This window comes from Ricinus communis, chromosome 10, assembly GCF_019578655.1.
Source record: "Ricinus communis isolate WT05 ecotype wild-type chromosome 10, ASM1957865v1, whole genome shotgun sequence".
Lineage (NCBI taxonomy): Eukaryota > Viridiplantae > Streptophyta > Magnoliopsida > Malpighiales > Euphorbiaceae > Ricinus > Ricinus communis.
The window spans coordinates 7,637,570-7,663,190 of record NC_063265.1 but is presented as its reverse complement, the minus strand read 5'-3'; the positions used below and the strand labels follow the sequence as shown (position 1 = coordinate 7,663,190).

General features: G+C 29.8%; 3 protein-coding genes across 3 annotated transcripts; 2 read left to right on the top strand and 1 right to left on the bottom strand.

Moving 5' to 3' along the window:
- Positions 1–339: 339 nt before the first annotated feature.
- On the top strand, positions 340–3,529 carry LOC8267115. The gene is made up of 7 exons (XM_048370244.1): positions 340–937; positions 1,124–1,204; positions 1,452–1,526; positions 1,796–1,840; positions 1,927–2,016; positions 2,188–2,289; positions 3,057–3,529. Exons 1-7 carry the CDS (start codon positions 482–484, stop codon positions 3,237–3,239), a joined length of 1,032 nt encoding a protein of 343 aa, XP_048226201.1. The 5' UTR covers positions 340–481; the 3' UTR covers positions 3,240–3,529.
- Positions 3,530–16,203: 12,674 nt separating this feature from the next.
- On the top strand, positions 16,204–17,733 carry LOC8267114 (high mobility group B protein 6). The gene is made up of 3 exons (XM_015725081.3): positions 16,204–17,014; positions 17,238–17,306; positions 17,423–17,733. Exons 1-3 carry the CDS (start codon positions 16,616–16,618, stop codon positions 17,525–17,527), a joined length of 573 nt encoding a protein of 190 aa, XP_015580567.1. The 5' UTR covers positions 16,204–16,615; the 3' UTR covers positions 17,528–17,733.
- A 294-nt stretch (positions 17,734–18,027) lies between these two features.
- On the bottom strand, positions 18,028–21,056 carry LOC8267113 (transcription elongation factor TFIIS). The gene is made up of 3 exons (XM_002528653.4): positions 20,848–21,056; positions 20,477–20,673; positions 18,028–19,351 (listed from the first exon to the last, which is right to left on the bottom strand). Exons 2-3 carry the CDS (start codon positions 20,639–20,641, stop codon positions 18,488–18,490), a joined length of 1,029 nt encoding a protein of 342 aa, XP_002528699.1. The 5' UTR covers positions 20,642–20,673; positions 20,848–21,056; the 3' UTR covers positions 18,028–18,487.
- Positions 21,057–25,621: the final 4,565 nt, after the last annotated feature.

Here is a 25,621-nt window from a genome sequence, read left to right as displayed (position 1 = left end):
TTTTGTAGTAGAATGGTGACCATCATTCGTACATAGAAATTTAAAAAAAAATTATCTGGATATATATTTATTAGTTTAGAGTAAATAAAATATATTAATATTTAATATTAAAATATAAATTAATTATATATATATATATATATATATTATGCTTGTGGTCTATATAATAAAGTTAATTAATTTCTTTTAAAGTTTTATTAATCAAACTCGTGGTATATTTTAATAAACCTATGGTCAATTAACATGTGTAAATTTATTTTTCTAGTAATTACCCTCGTTGTGTATATTCTTTTGACCCTCATTTAATTCAAGTAAACTAATCTTCATTTCTTTTTTCTCATTGAATTTAGAAATTCTAGCTGATATTCAAAAGAGAAAAATCTCAGACTGCTTTCACTATTTATCGAAAAGAAAACTGCTTCCATTTTCAGTTTCTTTCAATTCACAAAAACATTTAGAGTTTTTCTCTTCCATCTGCAGCATGTGCGATTGCATTTCCTCTACTCCTCTATCCTTCTCTACCATCCAGATACAAAGCTCAGACAAATCAACTTCAAAACGCTTTCGTACGATCAATATCCGTGGTTCAAGTCCAAAAATTGGCGGATTAAATTTAATACCCACAAGAGCCGGAAAAAATTCCAACGAATTTTACAGTGAATTAGAGTTTAGAGAGAAAGAAATAAAAGAATTGGAGTTGGAATCGAGAATGCAAAGTGATAAGGACACTGAATCCCCTGATTTGGATATTCTTGAATTGAAGGATAGAGTAGAAGAGGAAGATTTAGTTAGGTTTTATGACAGGAACGAGAAAATGGGATTGAGGAGAGGTAAACAAGTGATAAGGAGATCTAATTTGTTGGCAAAACAAGTGATCAGTATTCACTCTGCTCTTAATTTGGGTTTTGTATCTCAAATTTGGGTGGACATTGCTTCTGTAAGTTGCTTCAAATCAATGAAAAATCCTTTTTCTTTTCTTGTTCATAATTTTTTGAGAAGGGAAGTTCTTATGTATGAAGAATGTGTTCACTCAAATTGGGAAACTTCGAAAACTGACTCTTATAAATGATTTGGAGTTACCTGTGAAATTTGTGACTTAATTTGGTTTTTGTTTAATGTTCAGTGGATGGTATTAGTTGTAGAAGTCAGGCCAAACTTGCTTTCTGGGGAATCAGAGAGACTTCTGCTAGAGGATGTTAGACGGGTAAATTTTCTTCTTGGGAGAATAAGGATATGTTTTGTGCTTGATATGTAGCTCACTAGTTTCGCTTTAGATGAAGAGATCAGTATGAAGATTATTCTCCTTACCTTCTCCACCATTGAATTAGTGTTATTAATAGTTAACGATGTCAATTTTGGAACATTGGATAAATATTCTTCCCTTTTCCTCCCTTGCCAGTGTTAACTGCTAGTGATTAGTCACTGAAGGAGGAAAGTGTAATTGTTTGCAGGTTGGTGATGTTGTGCTTGTCGAGGATGAAACTGTGCTGGAGAATGAAATAAAAATGGTTGGCCTTGAAACGTTGGTATGTATCATTGTTTACTTGTATGCTCGGTTTGTGTTGTATTTGATCGCATGTGCACTAACATGTTTATGTCTGTTGTTTGCCGGATTTTGCATACTTTATTAGGGAGTGAATTTTTAGGAACTATTTGGAAAAAAAATAAAGCTCTCTTACAAACACTCTCTAGTGTTCCTTCATTCCCCTTTTAGTTTGCTATTTATTTGGTATGTTCTCGTTGAGATGCTTGTTGGAATTTTATTTTTGAGAGCTTAACTTGTGATGCCTGGTAGGTAGGATACAGCATCGTGACACCAGGTCGCCGATACATTGGGAAGGTGAGTTAACACTGCATTTATCAAGTCCCTGCTATTTCCATGATTTGTTGTGAAATCTTGTCTTATTTGTATCGACATTATTTTAGGTGCGGGGATACTCTTTCAACGTTAATTCAGGGGCTGTGGAATTGCTCGAGCTTGATTCATTTGGAATTTCCATCATTCCATCTAGTTTGGTTGGTAGACTGGTCTTTTTTTGTTCATTGAGTTGATATTGGAAATGTTGATTTTAGTTCTATATTATTCATTCTATACAAATATTTATCTGCTATACTTATATGTCATCTGAGTTTTCTTCTTCAAAAGAAGCTACCAGATCAACTGTTATATTCTTTTCTTAATTTCAGGTCAGTACCTATGCTTTACCTGTAGAGGATGTCCTTGAAGTTTTATCAGACACTGTTATTGTGCATGAGGCAGCAGCATCACGAATACAAAGGTTAACAAAGGTACCTTTCGGTGCATAGTCAAACTATTCAGTGAATTTATGTGGACGTTTCTTTAGATGCTAAGAAAGATATGCTTTATCATGAAATTTCATCTCTTTAAGATTATTTTTCCATGCCGAACATTCTTCATTTTTCCTCATGGTGAAGATATGCTAGGTAGGCTCTAGCTATTTTAAGTGACGTGTACACACAAGCACACTTGCACAAAAAGATTCCTGCATGGAAGACATAAATTGTTGCTTTATACTGAGGATGATATGTGAATATATAAGTGGTGCTTATAGTAGGTTCCTTGATGGTCTACCCATTAATTCTTTTCTTTTTTTGGTGCATCAATGTTTCCTCTAATTACCACATCCCATCATGATGTATAATTGCTAGTTGTCTAATTTCTGCCAAGTGTATACCAGTGATTAAGGAGAATAATTTCAATTGTAAGTTTTGAGATCAATAAGTCTCTCGTTATTTGGTTTTAGTGGTAACTAAACTATTAATGGTTTGAAGTGGTCCTATAACTCCTCAGTTATGATACAAATTCAGCTCGACATCACAAGCTTACTTGGGTTTTCGGTTTCCATATAAATCCATATCTAGAAAGCCATTTTCTATATCCAACCTTGTTATAGGATTTAGTGTAATAACTAGATTGCTTCTTGTCATTATGTTTCTAGTTTTCTTTTCTATTTAATTAAATTTGGAACTGATCATTATGCTTCTAGTTGGTGATTATACTACCAGTGGCTAAGCATCCTCCATTCTCCTAACAGGGTTTCTGGGACGCACAGAATGTGGGGTCTTCCATAGATGAAATTGAAGAATATTCTGATAGTGAATTTTCTGTTAGATCTGATCATGTTCGGAGTACAAGGAGAACCTCTCGCAATCAGAAATTCCGCCCAAAAATTCGAAAATCTGAGGATGATTTGGAGCTTCCAATGGATTACTTGTGATATACAGGATTGTGACACTGGGCCTATCTCAAAACCATTTTTATACATGTAGATAAACAGATTTTCTTCGCCCGGTTTGTTCTTATGCCTATTCCCAATAAACCTAAGTTTTTGTGTCCTTAAGTTGTAGATAGAACATAATGCTAGTTTAAGAAAGTTATCTTATATTTGGGTGAATCTTTTTGTGACTGAAGTCCGTCGTAGAGTAGAAGCATTCTTCATTCAAACTACTTTCAACAGCTGTATTGTAAGTACAAAGTGTTAAATAGAAGTTAATAATCTTCGAACTATCATCATCTAACCAATTATGTAACTTGACTGTTTGTTTTATAACAGCTGTTTTTCTGTTTCTGTAATTCATACAGTACTCATTGATCAGCAACACGGATTCAACAGGCACATTTTCCCACAAATTTACCTCATCATTCTCCTTACGCAGGTATTATAGTCGTACAAAATCAATCTTTTACCTACACCAGAAATGCATTTCGCCGAATGTTAAAACTTATGGAAGCTAACAATGCTAAGGAATTATCACGCATCCTATCTACAAACTGACAAGTGATATTTACAAACTGTTTTTGATGAATGGTTTCTGTTTTTGCATGTATTCCTGTTAAAGTAGCAACAGGCCTTCCCTTTCTCTAATTCGGGTAGTTGGAGGATGGCAGATTGGGCAGTGGATAGAAATTCTGAATTCAATACTTAAATACTTCTCTTGCACTAGAAAATGAGAGGAATATATTTTGAATTTTATTGTGCTAAAGCATTTTGTAGTTCGTTCCAGTGTGTAAGGCTAAGCATTGATCATGAGTTTGAAAAAAGAAAAATCACTAAAGCTGGGGTCGTTTTGAAGAATTTTAATGCAATAAATTCAAACTAAAATCAACTAGATTTACCTCTTATAAAATTGAAGAATTGATGAATTTATTTTTAAGAGATTTTTTATCCTTGTATTTCTTTTTGTTGTGGGGAGAAAACTGTCAAACAAAAATGAAAGAAATGTCATCCTCACGGAAAATTCTTGGTTAGGCTTGGTGCATGTCTCTATCTATGTATTAAATCGATAAATAATTGATACATATTATTCAATATCAAAGTGTAAAACATTTATACATATATCACTCTTTTATTAGTCATGGTATATACACAAAGTTTATAGATAAGAATGTTCATTCATCGACTCTATGAAAATAGAAGGAATTCGATAAAAATAACTAACAAAAAAAAGTGTATCTTAGAAACTAAACAGAAAATTATGAGATATCAACAATTGAATTTACAAAAGATAATAATGGTGTCTATCAAAAAAGAATTTGGTGGTAGTTGATCTCGAATTAATTATCATTGCATTGATACGTAAGAAAAAATTAAGAAAAAATAAAAAGAAATTAAGAGGTTGAGGAATTTGGTAATTTTGGGATTTCGTTTTTACAGATTTTGAATGGAAGGGTTGCATAAAATAAGACTGTACGAAGAATGATATAAGAACAAATGTGGCTTGGTGAGTCCATCTATCAGTAGTATCTTTTATGCAATCACTTGTGTGATTATTCTTTTTTTGTGATCAGTTAAGAAGCATGAGATTTTAGTTTTTAGCTTAATTTTGTAAGATTTTGAGGCTTCAAGATATAAAAATTAGTTGGCTTTCTTAGAAATTCCTTTAATCTTTTAAACATATAAGTATATTATACTTTGTTAGTTGGCTTTTAAACTTTTTTTCAGTTTGTGTCATTATTTATAGTTTTTTTTTTTCTTGATATGTGTCCTTATTTTTCACATGTGACATTTGAAATTTAGATTGATATAGAATATTACTACTATTTGCATTAATTTATTGATTTATATGTCATGTATTTAATTAAATAATGATCCAAATTTTACAAAATAGCATATTAATATAATATATATATATATATATAATTTAATAAGTTATTCTTTTAAATTAAATAATTTTCTAATCCTAAAAAATAAAATTATAATTATACTTCTAATATTATATTAACTAATAAGTTAGTTTTCTAATTATACAATAACTTTAATACTAAAGAATACCATATATTATAGTATTGATTTTTATATATAATTAATTAATTAACTAATATGTTAAAATAATCTTTATATTTATTACATTCATAAAATTTTAAAATATTATCAATTTTACTTAAGAATATCTAAAGTATTTTAAATTACTATGTTTAAAAATATAATAAATAATTATGAAATATTTAAAAATTTATTAACTTTTATGAATATACTTCTATATTTTTATTTATAATCAAAATAACTGTTTCTATAATTCAACTTGGCATCATGTTGTACTGTGGGCCTTTTTATATGGTATTTTTTGAACATTCTTCTGTTAGATGAATGGATGTCAATAATTTTAGTTCATTCTTCTGTCATATGATGGATCTCCATTATTCTACTTGGTCATATGTTGTGGGCCTTACTTTTACCTATTATTCTAGAGACCTTTACATGATTATTAATTTTTTTTTTTCAATGTGCGGAGCAAGATCAGAATAATACAGAAATAGTTAATAATAGAAGAAGATAAAAGAGAAGAAGTAAGTAAATAATTTAAACTTTTATTGAATAAAGAAGATTTTACAAAGAGAGATAGTAGGAAAGATAGTTCAAGCATTCAAGTGATGCTTCCCTTCATCTAATTTACATCTATTTATAATAAGAAGTAGGACACTATTCGGACTTCAAACAAGCTTGAGTCCGTTACATTATTACAAAAGATAAATAATTAAACTACTTTGTCAAAAAGAAAAGATTCTTGTCCGCCACTTTGTCCATTCTTATCATCTTATTTTGTCTTCTTGTTTTGTCCATTACTTTGTTCATCCTTATCATCTTCTTTTGTCCGTTTTCTTCCACCTGTGAAAATGAAAAAATTCCTTATCCATTTAGTAAAAAATAATGTCATAATTGTCGAGTCCATAGCAATCATCTTCATTTTGAGGAGTAAAGCTAGGTCCACTAGTGCTTCCAGAGTCTTCATTGTCACTATCTCCAGAGACTTGTGACAAAGCTTGTTCCAAGACTGCTTTGAATTCCTTCTTTGTTGTATTTTCAGATAATTTTGCTAAAATTTTACTTTTATCCGATAAAAAGTTAAATTGTCCCATAGATTGGCTCGTGCCAGATATCATGGGATTTTTTCCCGCAAAATGTTTCAAAACAGTTTCTTTATTAGCTTGAATGTCTTTGCAGTTTGTCCACCATTTGACACTATATTCTCGAACTAAGCAGACAATAGAATTTACATTTGGAGAGGGTTTATAAGGTTTCACCTTGAATTGCCAAGAAAATATCCAAGGTAGGTTAAAAGTTTCAGAAAAAATGATCAATTTGTCATGTTTAAGAATGGGTAATTTTTCTTTAAAGATAGTAAATCCTTCCATAATTTTAGTAGGTAGAATTTTCTGGGCATAGTCCAAAATAGGTCCACCAATCAGAAAACCAATTGGGAAAGGTTTTTGAGTTGGTTTTGTGAAACATAAAGAACCGGGAATGGTTCCAATTTCAAGATAAAAGTATAGTACTGAGCTTTCTTATAATCAAAATAATTGAAACAAGGAGGTGTAAAGGTAACAGAAATTTTTTTGGCAGTATAAGGATTTTGGTTCCAGTCGGTTAAGGTAAGGACTTTCAAAATTCTGCATTTTGAATAGGAGATCTTTTCAGGAACGTCTTTATCAAATGAATGTTCAATTTCTATTGAGTGAGTGTCCAAAAGGATAAGTTCGTAAAATTTTTTTAGTTTGTACGAACTTTCAGGAATGAAAAATTGTCCAGAGGGAAAAATATGTTGGAATAATTGTTGGTAATTGGGATTTTCCAAATTCCCATTGAATATTTCGCTTTCAAGAATAGTTACAATTTGATGTTGAGGTTTTGTGAAATATTTGGGTGGTTCGGTTTTAGAAGAACCTGGTTTTGTAACAGCTTGTAAAAAGTTGGATGGTTTAGGTGGGGTAGAAGGAGTTTTGTCAAGTATTTCAAATCTGTTGGTAGAAACCAACGAAGATTGTCCAGACTTTTTAGCCGCAAAATCGGCTGGAGATAATTTTTTCTTAATGGGAGTGCCCATAAGAACTAGCTTGATTTATTTCCCTGCAAAAATTCTCTTGTCAAAAAATCAGGCAAAGAATTTGAAGAACTTTTAATATACTCAATATCAAAATCAAATATTCCTAAAAGTGCTTGCCATCTGGAAAAAACTTGTTTCGAAATAAAATTCTTAACATCTTTTTCCAAAATATTTTTTGCAGCACTACAATCAATACGTAGTAAAAAATGTTTTCCAACTAAATCATCTTCAAATTTTGTAATACACAAAACAATTGATAAAAGCTCTTTTCTAATAGTAGAGTATTTGGATTGGGTTTCATTCCATGCTCCAGAGTGAAATCTAACCAAAGACTCTGTATTTTGACCAGGTAACCTCTGTTTGAGAATACCCCCAAAACCTAAATCAGAGGCATCTGTTTCTACTATGAGAAAGGCATTTGGATGTGGTATGGATAGACAAGGTAAATGACGAATTTTCTATTTAATAGTTTGTACGACTCGAGTGTGTTCATGGGTCCAGGGTTTTGGATTTTTTCTAAGACGATTGTAAAATGGAAATTGATGAGTTATTACAAAAAGGATTAATTCGTAATTCTAGTTCTCCTTGGAGCTGCTCTGCTTTCTATGTGTATAATGCAGCTGAGAGAGAACGTGGTGTACCCAGACTTGTCATAAATTATAAACCTTTAAATAAAGTTTTAGAATGGATTAGATACCCTTTACCTAACAAAAGAGATTTGTTGAAAAAACTTTATGATTCAAAAATTTATTCTAAGTTTGACATGAAATCTGGTTTTTGGCAAATCCAAAAGGATCGTTACAAAACTGGTTTTAATGTTCCTTTTGGTCGTTATTAATGGAATGTCATGCCTTTTGGATTGAAAAATGCACCATCGGAATTTCAAAGAATTATGAATGACATTTTTCGCGATCATCAATCATTCACCATTGTTTACATAGATGATGTCTTGGTCTTTTCAAATTCATTAGCACAACATTTCTCTCATTTGTATAAATTTTACAATATAATTAAGCAAAATGGTTTAGTTGTTTCTGCACCTAAAATAAAATTATGTCCGACAAAAATAAGATTTCTTAGACATGAAATTTTTGAAAATAATGTTTCACCAATTGCAAGAGTTTTAGAATTTACTTCCAAATTTTCTGATGAAATTAAGGACAAAAATCAACTTCAAAGATTTTTGGGATACCTCAATTATGTGTCTGATTTTTTCAAAGATATTAGAATTCTTTGCAAACCTTTATTCAATCGTCTTAGAAAAAATCCAAAACCCTGGACCCATGAACACACTCGAGTCGTACAAACTATTAAACAGAAAATTCGTCATTTACCTTGTCTATCCATACCACATCCAAATGCCTTTCTCATAGTAGAAACAGATGCCTCTGATTTAGGTTTTGGGGGTATTCTCAAACAGAGGTTACCTGGTCAAAATACAGAGTCTTTGGTTAGATTTCACTCTGGAGCATGGAATGAAACCCAATCCAAATACTCTACTATTAAAAAAGAGCTTTTATCAATTGTTTTGTGTATTACAAAATTTGAAGATGATTTAGTTGGAAAACATTTTTTACTACGTATTGATTGTAGTGCTGCAAAAAATATTTTGGAAAAAGATGTTAAGAATTTTATTCCGAAACAAGTTTTTGCCAGATGGCAAGCACTTTTAGGAATATTTGATTTTGATATTGAGTATATTAAAAGTTCTTCAAATTCTTTGCCTGATTTTTTGACAAGAGAATTTTTGCAGGGAAATAAATCAAGCTAGTTCTTATGGGCACTCCCATTAAGAAAAAATTATCTCCAGCCGATTTTGCGGCTAAAAAGTCTGGACAATCTTCGTTGGTTTCTACCAACAGATTTGAAATACTTGACAAAACTCCTTCTACCCCACCTAAACCATCCAACTTTTTACAAGCTGTTACAAAACCAGGTTCTTCTAAAACCTAACCACCCAAATATTTCACAAAACCTCAACACCAAATTGTAACTATTCTTGAAAGCGAAATATTCAATGGGAATTTGGAAAATCCCAATTACCAACAATTATTTCAACATATTTTTCCCTCTGGACTATTTTTCATTCCTGAAAGTTCGTACAAACTAAAAAAATTTTACGAACTTATCCTTTTGGACACTCACTCAATAGAAATTGAACATTCATTTGATAAAGACGTTCCTGAAAAGATCTCCTATTCAAAATGCAGAATTTTGAAAGTCCTTACCCTAACCGACTGGAACCAAAATCCTTATACTGCCAAAAAAATTTCTGTTACCTTTACACCTCCTTGTTTCAATTATTTTGATTATAAGAAAGCCTGGTACTATACTTTTTATCTTCGAAATTGGAACCATTCCTGGTTCTTTATGTTTCACAAAACCAACTCAAAAACCTTTCCCAATTGGTTTTCTGATTGGTGGACCTATTTTGGACTATGCCCAGAAAATTCTACCTACTAAAATTATGGAAGGATTTACTATCTTTAAAGAAAAATTACCCATTCTTAAACATGACAAATTGATCATTTTTTCTGAAACTTTTAACCTACCTTGGATATTTTCTTGGCAATTCAAGGTGAAACCCTATAAACCCTCTCCAAATGTAAATTCTATTGCCTGCTTAGTTCGAGAATATAGTGTCAAATGGTGGACAAACTGCAAAGACATTCAAGCTAATAAAGAAACTGTTTTGAAACATTTTGCGGAAAAAAATCCCATGATATCTGGCACGAGCCAATCTATTGGGATAATTTAACTTTTTATCGGATAAAAGTAAAATTTTAGCAAAATTATCTGAAAATACAACAAAGAAGGAATTCAAAGCAGCCTTGGAACAAGCTTTGTCACAAGTCTCTGGAGATAGTGACAATGAGGACTCTGGAAGCACTAGTGGACCTAGCTTTACTCCTCAAAATGAAGATGATTGCTATGGACTCGACAATTATGACATTATTTTTTACTAAATGGACAAGGAATCTTTTCCTTTTCACAAGTGGAAGAAAACGGACTAAAGAAGATGATAAGGATGAACAAAGTAATGGACAAGAATAATGGACAAAACAAGAAGACAAAATAAGATGATGAGAATGCACAAAGTAGCGGACAAGAATCTTTTCTTTTTGACAAAGTAGTTTAATTATTGGACAAAGTGGCGAACAAGAATCTTTTCTTTTTGACAAAGTAGTTTAATTATTTATCTTTTGTAATAATGTAACGGACTCAACCTTGTTTGAAGTCCGAATAGTGTCCTACTTCTTATTATAAATATATGTAAATTAGATGAAGGGAAGCATCACTTGAATGCTTGAACTATCTTCCCTACTATCTCTCTTTGTAAAATCTTCTTTATTCAATAAAAGTTTAAATTATTTACTTATTTCTTCTCTTTTATCTTTTTCTATTATTAACTATTTCTCTATTATTCTGATCCTGCTCCGCACATGTATCATAGCCTAGATATTAAACTCGTAATATTGTTTAAGGTAGCGTTGGTCAGCCTGGTTTTCCGTTGGTCAGCCCGTCTTCCCAATTATCGGTCAAGCCAGTCCCGGTAGGTGGTCCCACTATCCTAAACATTATTTACTTGTTTATTGTCTTTGGTAATGACATCGTTGTTTCGCAGTTTTAGTAGTCGAGAAATAGTTTCTCCTTCTTCTTCTTTTACTCTTTCTGATTTAAATTCTGAAGAATTTACTGTTCAAGGGTCTAATATCTCAGAAATAGAAAATCAGTTACATAATTGGTCCATCCTTAAACAAAATGTTAATAGTATTTATCGAATTGGAACTTTTGATTTTGCCAAAAATTATTCTATTAAACAAACTGAACAAACTATTGCTTCAAATAAATCTCATGAAAATTTACATTTACTTTCGTCTTCTGCATTGCATGAACATATTAAAAAGAAATTTAAACTTTTACATATAGGCATGGTTCAAATTGCTGTTAAACCTTTATTTAGAATTGGATTGGACATACCTATTTTTCTTTGTTTAAGAGATGCAAGACATTTGAATTTTTCAATTTCACTTTTGGCTATGGCTGAATCAAATTTAGCCAATGGTCCTGTCTATTTTAATTGTTATCCAAATTTTTCAATTTCATTATTTGATTCAAATATTTTAGACACTTTGATTTTAACTGTTAAAACTAAAAATATGGATTTTGCTGAAAATTCTAGATCTATAGCTGTCATTTATAGTATCTATTATAAAGTAATGACAACAACTATAGATCCTAGAGCAAGACATTCTTTAACAAGAAATGAAACGATTTTATTTGAAGCTAATCCTTTACATTCTAAAATACAAGTCCCCAAAAGACTAAAATGGAATGAGTTGTCGCAAGCTGGAACTTGGGATTTACAAGAAATTAATAAGCCTCAATCTATAGAAAATAATTCTAGAATTTCACAAATTTTAGAGCAATCAAATGGTTCTGTTTAAATAAGTTTTTCACCTACTTTTTTACCTTCATCTAGATTGTCTACTTTTGAAAATTCTAGACCTTCCACACACACAGCACGTTTTCCAAATTCTAATACAAATTTACAAGGGGTTGATTTTGAAAATAGGATTCCTCAACCTTTTACACTGATTCACATTAATATAGAACAAGATAAAAATTCTGATGAACCTGTTTTGTCACCTTCTAGATCAACTATGGAAAATTTTTCAACTTTAAATATGATTTTTACACCTTTTGAAATAGATAAACCTTTTTTACGATCTGATTATTATCATATAAGAAATCGTGAAAAAGTTTTATGGTTTCAAAATCATTTATCTTTTGTAATAATGTAACGGACTCAAGCTTGTTTAAAATCCGAATAGTGTCCTACTTCTTATTATAAATAGATGTAAATTAGATGAAGGGAAGCATCACTTGAATGCTTGAACTATCTTTCCTACTATCTCTCTTTGTAAAATCTTCTTTATTCAATAAAAGTTTAAATTATTTACTTATTTCTTCTCTCTTGTCAAAAAATCAGGCAAAGAATTTGAAGATGATAAGAATGGACAAAATGGCGGACAAGAATCTTTTCTTTTTGACAAAATAGTTTAATTATTTACAAATTTTAACTTTAGAAAGCTTATAATTTATTTGCATTCTTGAACCATCAGCATTAAAATAGACAGGACCATTGGCTAAATTTGCTACAGCATCTTCTTCTTCAGTTTGAATAGATGTTTGATTTTCAGTTTTTATAACTATTTTCCTTGCATTTGAAATTCTTGATTTATCTTCTAAGGAGGTGTAATTATCCCACCATCCTTTTAAGTAAAATTATTTATTATTTACTTTTTAATTTAATAATATTATTATTAAGCTGCTCATAGAGCGGACATTTATCTAGTTTTATCTTTATTTTATTACATATATAATCTCTTATTAATTATATTAAATCAGTTAAAGATCAAATCAACATATTTTAACAATATTAATTATAAGATTTTTTGTATTTTTATATATATGTTATGACATATGTGTGAATACATTCTTAAAAGTTTATAAATTCTTTTAATCTTATAAGAACAATCTATGTTTATTTTAAATTTATAGAACTTTAAATTTTACTATTAGAAATTAGGACACATAGCAGTCAAGTTGAAAAAATATTTGAATCTTTTAAGCTTTGACCATTATTTGTTATAAAAAAAATTTAAAAGAATAATTTACAAAAAATACTAAAATTAATATTTTAAATTAAAAATTATAAATAAGTCTTTGGTTAGATTTCACTCTGGAGCATGGAATGAAACCCAATCCAAATACTCTACTATCCAGAGTGAAATCTAATCAAAGACTCTGTATTTTGACCAGGTAACTTCTGTTTGAGAATACCCCCAAAACCTAAATCAGAGGCATCTGTTTCTACTATGAGAAAGGCGACCAGGGACCTTACCTCCAGTCTGAACAATTGAATTCCAAATAAGCCGGCGCCCAGAGAGCAATGCTCGACCAGGGACCTTACCTCCGGTAATTTACTCAAATCACCCGGTAGAGCCATGCTCACCGTGGCAAACCCATAAATATCTTATTACATGTCCACGATCATTACCGGTGCGCACGCGGTCCTTATGTAACCCATCAGGCGGCATGTTCTACAAGCCACATTTCTCAATTCTCAATCATCACATATAATAAATATCATTATCTGATGAACTCAACCAACACATATCGAAATAAAGATTAAAGATTTAAGGTAAAACAACGTGCAATTTGTGAGGGGAAAAATAATAACGTTTATCTTATTATAACATACTAATAATAATATTTATATTATTTCAAATATTAATAATCAAGTGAAATCATTTATTTTGCGATACTAATAATCATATTAAGCACAAAGATTAAATGACTTTAACTCACAGATTTGATGCGTTCCACAATCCGCTCCTATGCCTTGGGTGGAGCTGGCGGGAAGGCTGAATTATCTAATAACAAAAGACATACAATTAATAGACATTCGAAAATTTTTCCTAGACTTAGACCCTAAGGTCGACTGCCTAGAATTAAATTGGACTCGGGGATTCTGCCGAAAATTTGACAAAACCTCCCCTAAATTACGGATATTTACCCCCCGTAAAACGGGTCCAGGACCTGCCAAAAACATATCAAACATGTTGGAATTTAATAACAGGAGCCGGGCCACAAGAACTGCATTAATATTTTTCCGACTCCAAAATACCACAATCCAAACAATTTAATTTGGTTTATTTTTAAACTACCCAACACAAGCAATTAATATCCTCAATAACTTTCTAATATTATAACAAAATTTTTTAGAGTCTAATAAAATTATACCGAGTTAAAAATTAAAATATTCTGCGCGTCCAGAAAACACTGGGGTCCGGGCCGCCAACAGTGTCGAATTCAAATCCGGGCGCCGGCCGAAGCTCAAGTTCGCGGGGAGTCCGGGTACAAGAGTTTTGGCCAGAAGTGGCCGGCGGATCGGGGCCGGAAAGTCGCTGCTCACGCGACACTTCCCAAGGCCGGCAAGGATTTTCCGACGGAGGAGGGTTGCTTCCGGAGTTTTTGGGGATGGGGAGTCCGATTCCGGCGTCGGTTTGCGGAAAGGACGCCGCAGAGGCCGAATCGACGATGGCGCCTCTTCGTCCTTCGCGGTCGCAGAAAGGAAGGAGGAGGGAAGGCGGAATGGGCGGCACGTAGGCGTTGTGGGGAGAAGGCAATGACGGGGAGAGGGAGAAGGGAGAAAGCAGTCGACGTAGGGAGTGAAGGGAAGGAAGGGAGGAAGGAAAAGGAGGAGGGGGAGGGGAAGGAAAGAAAAGGGAAGAAAAATTCCTTATTATTATTATTATTATTTTAAAATATATATATATATATATATATATATATATATATATATATATATATATATATATATATATAGAATTATTATTATTACAACTTATATTATAGTATTTTTTTTATATATTTTTTAGTATATATCTTTATTATTGTTATATATTTTTAAAAAAATTATTTTAAATATATCTTCAAGTATTTTAAACTGCATTTTGTATATTTTGATATATTATAATATATTTTTTAAAATTGATATTTTCATATTATCAAAACACATTAGTTACTATAAAAAACACGTAATATCATTTAATTCATAAATATCAAACATAAAGATATAAAATAAAAATGATAAATCTACCTCTTTTATTAATTTTACAGTAATACAAATTAAAATCATATCCTATTTGTATTTTATAGGTATACTTTTAAAAAAAAATATAGATTAAATTTTAAGAGATAAATTTATAATAATACAAGTTAAAATAAATTTAATTATTAGGCATGGCTTTAGTATTTATTTTCTGAAGAAAATCTAAAAAAGAAAAAATGATCCAAAATAAAAACTGAATTTTGTAATAATAAAAATTAAAAGAAATTATTTTGATATCTTATAAATATATTTTTAGTATCTTTTTTTTTCAGTTTTTTTAGATATATTTTTAGTATTTTTTTTCTGATGAAATTCTAAAAAAATAAAAAAGATATAAAATAAAACCAAGTCACAAATAATATAAATTTTGTAAAAAAAATCCTTCGAGTATCTTGTAAGTATACTGTTAGTATCTTCTCTTTTGACAAAATTCTACAAAAAATATTTAAACAAAAATTTATAAAAAAAACCTATTAAAAAATTCACAAAAAGGATGCACCATTAAGATTCTTGAATATTCTATACTATAAGGATTATCAACTCAAATTTTTGGGCGGTTATTATTGTTTATTAATATAGTTTATAGAAGTATTTACCATATAACTTCTTAAAATCTATTTTAAGGAATTTTTAAATATAAAGATTAATCTCTTAAAACTTTAATAGACCTTTTATTTTATTTTTATTTTTATAAATATTTATTTTTTTAATGAAAAGAGATTAATTAAATATAATATATAAAATTTGTAGTAGATTTATTAAATTCAATCGGAGAGAATGAAGCTTGGCTCTTCAAATATGGAGTTAGATCAAATTTTGATTTTATATTTTAAGAATAGAAATTCTATTAAGTTCTATTTTAAGTGATGACTTTTTAAAATAAAAATTTGATATATATATATATATATATACATTAAAATTTTATGATTAAATTTCATGCTCTATTTTAATTTTACCTATGCACTATAAGTTTTTTTTATGTATTTTATTAATTAATATCTCTAATTTATTTTCTCATTGTCAAAAATATTTTAATAAAATAAAAGAAAAATACTTATAAAAATAATAAAATATAATATAAATATAAAAAATTATTAAATTTAAAAATAATATTTTATTATTTAAATATTTATTAAGAGACATTTTATCATACAAATGATATTCCTTAAAATAAAAATCAAATAACATAATTAATTTAAACATTGGATGTGAAAGTTTAGATGTCGTTTATATAAGAACAATTAATGCTAAATATGAGAATTAATACATAAAGCAAGACAACCAACATGTGAAGTAATAACAAAAATAGATGTAATAATAATAATAAATAATAAAAATTATAAATGGGAATCTTCATGTTAGGCTGAAGGAGCGTCTTTGTCTCACTAAACATCAAATAATCTTTTTGTCTCAGTTCCCATAAATTAAGGATAAATAAAGAAAAAAAAAAAAAAAAACAATTGTATATTAGTAGCCGTTAGCGCCCGTCTCCATTCAAATTCGAAACCTGTTCTCATTAACTTTCTCAGTTATTTCTTATCTGACACACGCCAACTTAGCTTCGTCTGAGAAAAAGAAAAAGAAAAACAAATGCACAACCTCCGTCGAAAATCTGGCCGTAAGCCTCTCCAGCCAAAGAATTCACCTGCCACTCCGGTAACTGTAACCCAGATTCATATTCTAAAGCCAAAGCAACAGTTGGTTGAGATCTCAGTAGCTAACAAGGAGAACAACCCCATCCATGGAACACCGACAAAGCTCATTATTGAGCCGCTGGATGCATCGCTGGCTGAAGAACTGAGCGCCATTAGGAAGAAGGCAGAGAGGCTGAAATTAGAGAGAGAGAAAACTGAGGAAATGCTGAATGAGAGAGGGAGAATGTTGGATTTGAAAATGAAAGAAATGGAGGAGAGATGTGAGATCCAAAAGAGCCTTGAGATTCAAGTTGATAGACTCTTCAGATTGAAGGAACTCCAGTTTTCTTCTATGGTAATTCGAAATTCAATTAACCTTAATCTTGAGCTGAATTCTTACAAAATCGTGTCTGTCATCTGTGGCATCATTGCGTTTCTGTTAGAATGTTTCTTTTTTAATCATTTATTTTTAAATTAAAGGAAAAGACTTCTATCTTCCATACATGACAATTTATTTCGATGAGATAGAGAATGGAAGAAAAACTAAACCCTAAAAGTTTATATTTGTGATATTTCAGAAAATTTCTCCGATGCGATCCCTGAGAGAAAAAGAACACGGGAAGAATAGTTCTCAAGTCCATTGGCAGGCAATCTTTCTTTTTCCTGTTAAATCTTTTTCTTTTTTTTAAAATATGAAATATTCTGGTAATTTTCAATATTAGCAACAATTAATAAGCAAGATGTTTTAATTGAATGTATTCAGGATATGAAAGGTAAGGGCATGGAGGAATCAACGACTGGAAGTGGATTAGAAAGCCCCTGTTCAAGCTCCAGTTCAGTTTCCTCACAGCTTGTGGCAGTGAAATGATGTTTTCTGCACAATTTTGACTTTTGTGGTTTGTGTTTTATGATTTTAATTTGTCCTTTGTCCTTTGTTCTTCTCATTCTACAGTATTTCATTGTAGAATTTGGAAAAGCAAATAATAATAATATACAGCAGGCTAGTATCAGAAATTCCATAATAGCTGCTACTTTGGATCATGAAATGACAGATCATTTGGTTTTATATTCAAATGGTTCTGTACATTATAATCCTTTTTCTTTTTTTTTCTTTTTTTTTTTTTGTATTCTGTATTTTCTTGCCCCACAATTTCAATCCCTTGGAAATAAGGCTGTTAGCTTTTATGGTTCCCTTGATGCAGGCAACGCAACCATCATAAGAATGAAATAATTCTTAGTTGTTTTCACAAATCACCAAATATGACTTATATCCATCAATTTGAGATGCATGGCAAAGCCTCCCATCAAATGAAAAGTACAAACCATCTATATTAAAGAGAAATTAAAAGAAAAAAACAACAAAACAAATTATCAAACTATTCAGCACATAAGCATTTCAAGGAAATGAATTCAGCACATAAGCATTTCAAGGAAATGAAGTTGCAAGAATCATCCCCTGTCTCTCTACCCTGCCTATTCTAAACTAATTTCAGAATTATGGCCCGTCAGAGTCTTCACAGAATACATTCAGTATGCCATATAGAGAAGCTAAGAAGAAATTGTGTAAAACACAAAAAAAATACAAATAAAAAACAACACAATTAGCTGACCAGAATGTTCCTACATTAGAAGACATTGCCAGAAGCCTGGATACACCTTAAAGCAGATACCCTTACGTCCAATTGGTAAGAATGGAAGTTTTCTTTTTGTTCCCAGACATCTAACAAAATTCGGATGATATTGATTTTTCTATAAATGAGGCGGATCTTAGCACATAGAACCAGCTTCATATTTGTTCCACAGAATAGCAGTCCTACCTACGCCCACACTAGCAGAATTTCCAATGCTTGTTGCAGTTTACACACGTCACATAAGTTGTCATAGGTTCATCTGCACTCCTAGTCTGCATCTGATAGTATGTGCATTTACGCTGACCACAACGACTGCACTTGAACTGATCTGTTGTGGCTTTTGCAGGACCACCTCGCTCGCAATCAAACAATGCTTTCTCTTTAATTTGATTAATTTCCTCTTGTCTTTCTTTGCTTGCCATTTCTTCAGGGGTCATAGAGATGAGCCTCTCTGGTTTCACCTCTCCAAGAAGAACTTTTCTCCTCAAATCAGGATTATTTGGGTCCTTGAGATTGAACATTATGGATCTGTACTTGAACTTCTGGGCTCCATTTGACCGACCCATCTTTTCGAACATTGCAGATTCTACTGATACAGCAACTCGGATTGGATCGCATTTACTTATTTCATCCCTGCCATCTTCATTAGCCTCACTAACAACTTTGGACAAGGCCTCCACAAGAAGTTCGCGAATTTTGTCACGTAAAGCATCATTACATTTCACAATTGCAGTGAGCTTTGGTGGAGTAACAGAGGCTTGTGATGGTTTTTTTACATCGATGGCTTGTTGTTTCTCCTCAGATTTCTTTTCCACCTTGACAGTCCTTTCCCGGTCGATCTTTTCAACCTTTACGGTGCTTGCTTTTTGAACCTTCTCAACTTTAATAGTCTCTACCTTTGAAACCTCAGCTTTCACTGAACTTTTATTATCAACAGTGCCATTTTTCTTCCTAGTGGTCTCATCAATAACAATCTTTTTCCACATCTCTAACAAGTCAGAGGCCACAGTTTGGATCTTCTCCCTGGGATGCTTTGTGAGAGGTCGAAGCCGTTTCCCAACCTGAAATATTAAGATAAAGCCTCATAAAGTGTCCTCCAGATGTATCAAAATGAAAATTTACATGGCATGCTTAAGGAGGCAGCAGGCAAAATAACACCAGCAATCAATTAGAATGATAAAACTTAAAAAGGCAATTAGTGCCACAAGAAGCCAGAAAGCTATAGTGAGTTGGAAATGATTGATAACTGAATGAATTTTGAGAACCATAACTTAAATTATCAAGTGGACGGGTAAAATGGCATCTAGATTAGTTGCATGTTAGAATTGCAAAGATTATCTAGTTTGATCATGCACCTAGCCCTGTTTTCCCACAGTATCCGATATCATGTCATAACTGTATAATAAAATTACTTTCACAAATCTTTTCCATCTATAAGAACAATGGTCTAATGACAGAACAAACTAATGCAATCCAGTTTTTCACAGCCACAGTGGCCAGACTGCACCAGGGAATTGAGGGAAAAACAATTGCAAATGTACCACACAAGTTTCAGGTCTTGGGTAACTCATGAATCTGATGACTGCAAACAGTTGAAAGCACAAAAAACCAAGCAACATCTTAAAATGAGCATAATGTATATGTACTCCTTAAGATTAAATGAGGTATATTGATAATTAAATTGGGATGAACACATTCAGGTCAATGAGTAGGAGAGCCAGTAATAATCTATAGAAGCTGGTTAGATATCTGCATCCAATCAGTCCTAGATGAAACTGGTATGCTTCAGACAATAGCCCTTGATTTCATATTTGTTAGCAGACTAACAAAATCATCTAGTTGGAATTAGCCCTACAAAAGCCCAAATACAGCATAAAGATTCCTTGCTCAAAATGAAAGCTTCTCTTGTTCAGCTAATTACCAGTCTGTCAGCCTTAAGTAAAGACCCTCATTCCATAAAAGTCAGCTACAAGCAAATTCAAACCCCCAATACACACGGCATTAAACAAACCCTACCCAATTTAACTCGAAGCTTACTTAATTGATAACAAACAGAGATTAAATTTTTCTTTAGCGAAAAGACCTAGAAAGATAACAGAAATTGAAATCCTAATTTTTTTTTAAAGAAAAACAAAAAAGAAACACACATTTTAAGCTCAAAACAAGAGAAGAAACTTTAAAATTACCTGAGAAGAAACCAAAATATCGTAACTTATAGGAAAGATCTTAAGCTGCTTCAAAGCATCGACACACCTTACGACCTCCGGTCCATTAGATGAAACACCATCACTCGCGGCGGCATCGGCGGCTTTTTTAGCGGCTTCGAACAACTCCACCAACTCTCTCTCCATTAAAAACTTCAGATCCTAAATGAGCGTAATATCTGCCGACACAAACAAAACAAAAAACGACCTAAAACTTCCACAAATTTGGATAGCTAATTAAACATGCAATTTAAGAATAAAATAAGAAGCAGAACAAATTGTTTGTTTTTAAATGAAAGAAATAAAAGAGATCTGATATAGATCTTAGTTGTGGGATGAGAGATTGAAAGTACCCAGAGCGATTTGGTGAAGAGTTTGGATTGTGTTGACCGGTAGGAAGTAGAGAGATGGTGGGTGTGCCTGTCTCCGTTTCTCGGCGAGCTTTGATTTTGTCTTTGTAAAGAGATGTGTTTCTGCTGTCCGTTGCCCTGATTTTATTTTTATTTTTACTTTTATTTAGTGATACACAAAACAACGGATACGTGGAGGAGATAATGTAGAATGCATGCAAGGAAATTGATTTTCTTATTTTTATCTTTTTTACAAAGGATCAAACACTCTCCTAAATTTTTGTCGTTAGATCAAATTATCCAATTGTGTTCTTTCTAATCATTAAATTCATAATTAATTTTTATTTAAAATTAAATTATTTAACAGTGCCCACTATTATTATAATATTTCCACTATCTCTACTATCACCGCATCTCTATATTATTATCGATATTTTACTATTTTTATCGAACACATTAATAAAATTAATTATTAATAAATACTCAATTCATGCTTTTTGACAAAAGCATGTAATGTAAAAATTGAATATGATCAAGATTTAAATTTATTTAGCTTCTTATAAGGTTTAGTTATTAGAAAAAAAAAAATTTGAATCTATTTGGCCTCTTGACACAAATTCAAGGAGCAAAATGACCCTTTTGTCGAATTTGTTTGGTTAATTTTTGTCTGAATCTTGAGAAGGGGTTGGGAAATGGACGGTGGATGGTGGATGGTGGTGCTGGAGAAGCAACTAGATGACATTTTGTTTATAATTAACTTTAGACATGGAAGTATGGGTTTTGACCCACTTGATTTCTGAATGCTGTTTTCTATTTACTTGGACTGGGCTAAAACTTACACTTTCAGACCCAAACATGGGAGTTGGCTTATTGTCCAATTATAAGGATCGTTAGGTAATTTTGTAAACTTCAATTGGTTACACGGGTTGGTCGATTGATGATTAGTTGCTCAATCATTTCTTTATCAGTGGATTTTTTTTATTTTTTTTCTATTTATTGTTATTTTTATCAATATTATATAAGATTAATTTATTTTATTATTTTTATTATGGTTCTCCATATAAATTGTAATTGCATATTAAATAATTTATTTATAAATTATAAGAAAATTGTATTGAAGGAATAAATAAATTAAACAATAAATATTAATTTGTACTTTTTATATCTAGATAGAAAAGACACTTTTGAATTTAAATATTTCGATTATCTTCTCAGTTATGTTGTTTAACATTAGAAAATTGTAAAAGAGTTGATAAGTTTGGTCAGTTACTTTATTTAATTATATTGAATGAGTTTTTATTCCATTAATAATTTGATTGTTTTTGTATTAACACTAGGAGGAAAATATAGCTGATGTGTTTTTTGTTTGGTAAGAATCAAAAATATTTATTAAGCATGTTTTGCGTAATTAGAAATTAAAATCTATACATGTAATAATTAGGATTTCCATCGGTCAATATATGATTCAGTTGATGCATGATCAAAAAAATTGCTCTTACCATATAGAAAAATTTTGACAAATATTTTTACTAAAACTTAGATATTGAATTTTTTTAATAAACATCGTATTCTTTCTGTCATTGATGCTCAAGAAAATAAATATTTAGAACTTTGTACGAGAAATCATGCTTACAAATTCAAATATAAGAGTATTCGTCTTTCTAAACTAACAAGACGTCTTCCCTTTTAGAGATAAGCAACAACCATGATAGAAATTTTTTTTTTTTATACATCACTCTTTAAAAAAATAATATGCGATGATATATGATTTTAACTCATATTTTAGCGATGTCAATGGATATTATTTAAAATATATATATATATATATATATATATATATATATATATATATATATACATCATCAAAATTAATTAAATATGTCTATTTAGAAAAATTGGAAGAGAATATACAAAAAAATCATTGGAGCATGAATTTGTCAAACTTGAAAAATGATTTGGTTTATTTGTAATTTAATTTTCTTTTAATGATGAAGACAACATATGTGAGAGTATTTATTTAGTTTAAAAAAGGCAAAGAGTTTAGATGTGATGTCGATGTTTTAAACTTAAAAAGAGGGGTTTTCTTTTTTCTATTTAGTGTGTTTGAAAAAGTGCAATTCATATTTTAGGATAAATTTTTGAAAATTTTCACTTTTGGGGTCGTCAAATAGAAAAAGAAAAAGAAAAAAAATAATATATATATATATATTATATAGGCTTAAGATGTATCCTGCAGCTCTATTCTTTAGTCCTTTGAGCAGATAGCTCTGTCCACTCCATAGTTGGCGGACACGGGCGGCAATTTACTTTGCTTGGGCTGCTAATATTCTTTAATCTATATATATTAATTTTTAAATTTTTAAATATTTTTAATACATATATTTAATTTTTAACATATAATTTTTTTATTTTAATTCATATACTATTATTGATATATAAAATTTAAATTTATATATAATTCTATATTTTTATTTATTTATTGATTAATAAATTATATTCTAATTAAATATAAATTTTAATTTTAAGAGATAGTATATTAATTATATTTTAATATTTATATTAATTAATAAATAAAATTATAACTAGGTAATGATACTAATTTTATCGCAAGAAACAATAGCACATTAATTATATTCTAATACTATATTAACTAATAAATAGTTTTCTAATCAAATAATAATATTAAATTTATTTTAAAATATAGTATTATTAATTATATTTTAATATTATATTTAACCAAATTTTTATAATTAGATAATAATTATAATATAGAAAATAATATCTTAAAATTATATTTAATAATAAATTAAATTTTTATTATATATTAATCTTAAAAAATTGTAATGTTAATTATATTGATATATTAATTTATAATATTAAAAATAATTAATAAATGAGTTTTATATTATTATATTAATAAAAAATTTAAACTTTGAAAAAATAAAAAATATTTAAAAGGTTAATTTGTTATTATTTTTTAAGATTTTATAAAAAAATATTAAATAATAAAAAATTTATTAAATTATATCTATCAACTTGATTTTATAATCAAAATAATAATAATTTGGAGTGATAATTTTAAATTGAATGAAATATAAATAGTCATAATTTGTGCTTATTCTTTAAAAAATAAGAATTTGTGCTTATTAAATAATGAGATTTGGTAAAAAAAGATATGGGCATAAATATAGATTATTATAATACTATAATGATGTATCTTCTTTTGCGAAATGAGATTTAATAATAAGAATTATTATAAAAATTTATATAGAAGTAGTTTCATTAATAATAAATATAATACAGGCTAAAAGTATTAATTATAAGAATAGTAATAATACTAGTAGAATGGTAATAATACTGCAATAAAAGTTCAATATAAACACTGAATTTATTTTCAAATCACTCTCAAAATAAAATTGGTATAAATATAAAAAATATCTCATGATTTACCGTTTTATAATTTTAAATAAATATTATTTTTTAGATAAATAAATATACGTGATTAGAAATTGTGATTAAAAAAAATCACCAGGCAACGATTTAGTTATTTTTACTTCGATCACCAATTATTATCATGTTGCTAGTATCCGATAGCATGTTAGAGCTTAATAATTCCCAATTTTATTATTTGACTGTTAAATTGCAGTTTAAGAAGTTATTGATATAACGCGATTGATTTAATAATTAAATAATAAAATTAGAAGTTATTGAACTTTAAATTCATATTATCAAACATATATAATAATAATAATAATAATAATAATAATAATAATAATGGATTCGAGCAAAAATGACTAAATTATTATAAATCATAATTTTTAATAAAAAAATACTTATTTTAGTTACGATTTATAACTATATCCCTCTCTTTGTCGTGCCTATACAAAGTTGTAAATCATTAGCACCACAAAATATCTTTTATATTTATTTTAATAAAATCTTATAATATTTCATCTAAAAGAAATATATTTTTTTTCAAAATCCTAATTAAAGGAAACCCCTTGAAAGGTTCGTGATTTGTATATTTTTGAATTTATAATAATTCATTGACAGCATAGTTATGAAATTATTATTTAAAAAGGCACAGTGAAGTGCGGATGCATAGTGGTTAGATTATATATTTAATTCACAAATCATTTAATTAATATATAAAATAAAAAAATAAATCTAATAACCACGTGTATTTAACTTCAATAAAACTTAAGTAAGCTCATATAACTCTCGAAGTAAAGTTGAGATAAATCGAAGCAAACAATTATAGAAAGCACATCTGTCATTTGAATCATACCTCTAAATTCAATTTCTTGATAAACCAACAATTGATACTCTGCAGAAGAAGAAGACATACAAATTTACCCTAAAGGTTAAAAAAGGGAAAAAGAAGGAAAGGGAATAAGTAAATTACCCATGGACGTATTCGCATTATAAAGAATGAACTGAAAGAGTAAAAATGAAAAGAAAGAATGTAAGAATACAGAATGCAAGGACAGCGCCATGGTTAAAAAGTTAAAACCAACATTTTTCTACTAAAGAGGACATTGCAGAGTGATCCAGCTTCCCATTTTACTAGCATTCTTCCTTACGTAAACATGGGTTTTTCTTTTTTGTTCTTTGCAGATTAGATCAGACACAAACATGCTTCATGTCTCCTTCCAAACCGCAAACCAGAGACATAAAAGAATCTTAACGTTAAAAAGAAAAGCTCAGAAGAAAGAAAGAAAGAAAATAGGGAAGAAATCCCGAAATTGAAGAAAGGAAGCAACCTCAGAATCCAAAA

Excerpts from the sequence above, each read along its gene's own strand:
- LOC8267115 (XM_048370244.1), top strand. The coding sequence starts at position 482 with ATGTGCGATTGCATTTCCTCTACTCCTCTATCCTTCTCTACCATCCAG. Across the intron at positions 1,205-1,451 it reads TGCTAGAGGATGTTAGACGG|GTTGGTGATGTTGTGCTTGT; the intron begins GTAAATTTTCTT and ends AATTGTTTGCAG. Across the intron at positions 1,527-1,795 it reads TGGTTGGCCTTGAAACGTTG|GTAGGATACAGCATCGTGAC; the intron begins GTATGTATCATT and ends GATGCCTGGTAG.
- LOC8267114 (XM_015725081.3), top strand. The coding sequence starts at position 16,616 with ATGCACAACCTCCGTCGAAAATCTGGCCGTAAGCCTCTCCAGCCAAAG. Across the intron at positions 17,015-17,237 it reads AACTCCAGTTTTCTTCTATG|AAAATTTCTCCGATGCGATC; the intron begins GTAATTCGAAAT and ends GTGATATTTCAG. Across the intron at positions 17,307-17,422 it reads GTTCTCAAGTCCATTGGCAG|GATATGAAAGGTAAGGGCAT; the intron begins GCAATCTTTCTT and ends GAATGTATTCAG.
- LOC8267113 (XM_002528653.4), bottom strand. The coding sequence starts at position 20,641 with ATGGAGAGAGAGTTGGTGGAGTTGTTCGAAGCCGCTAAAAAAGCCGCC. Across the intron at positions 19,352-20,476 it reads ATATTTTGGTTTCTTCTCAG|GTTGGGAAACGGCTTCGACC; the intron begins GTAATTTTAAAG and ends TTAATATTTCAG.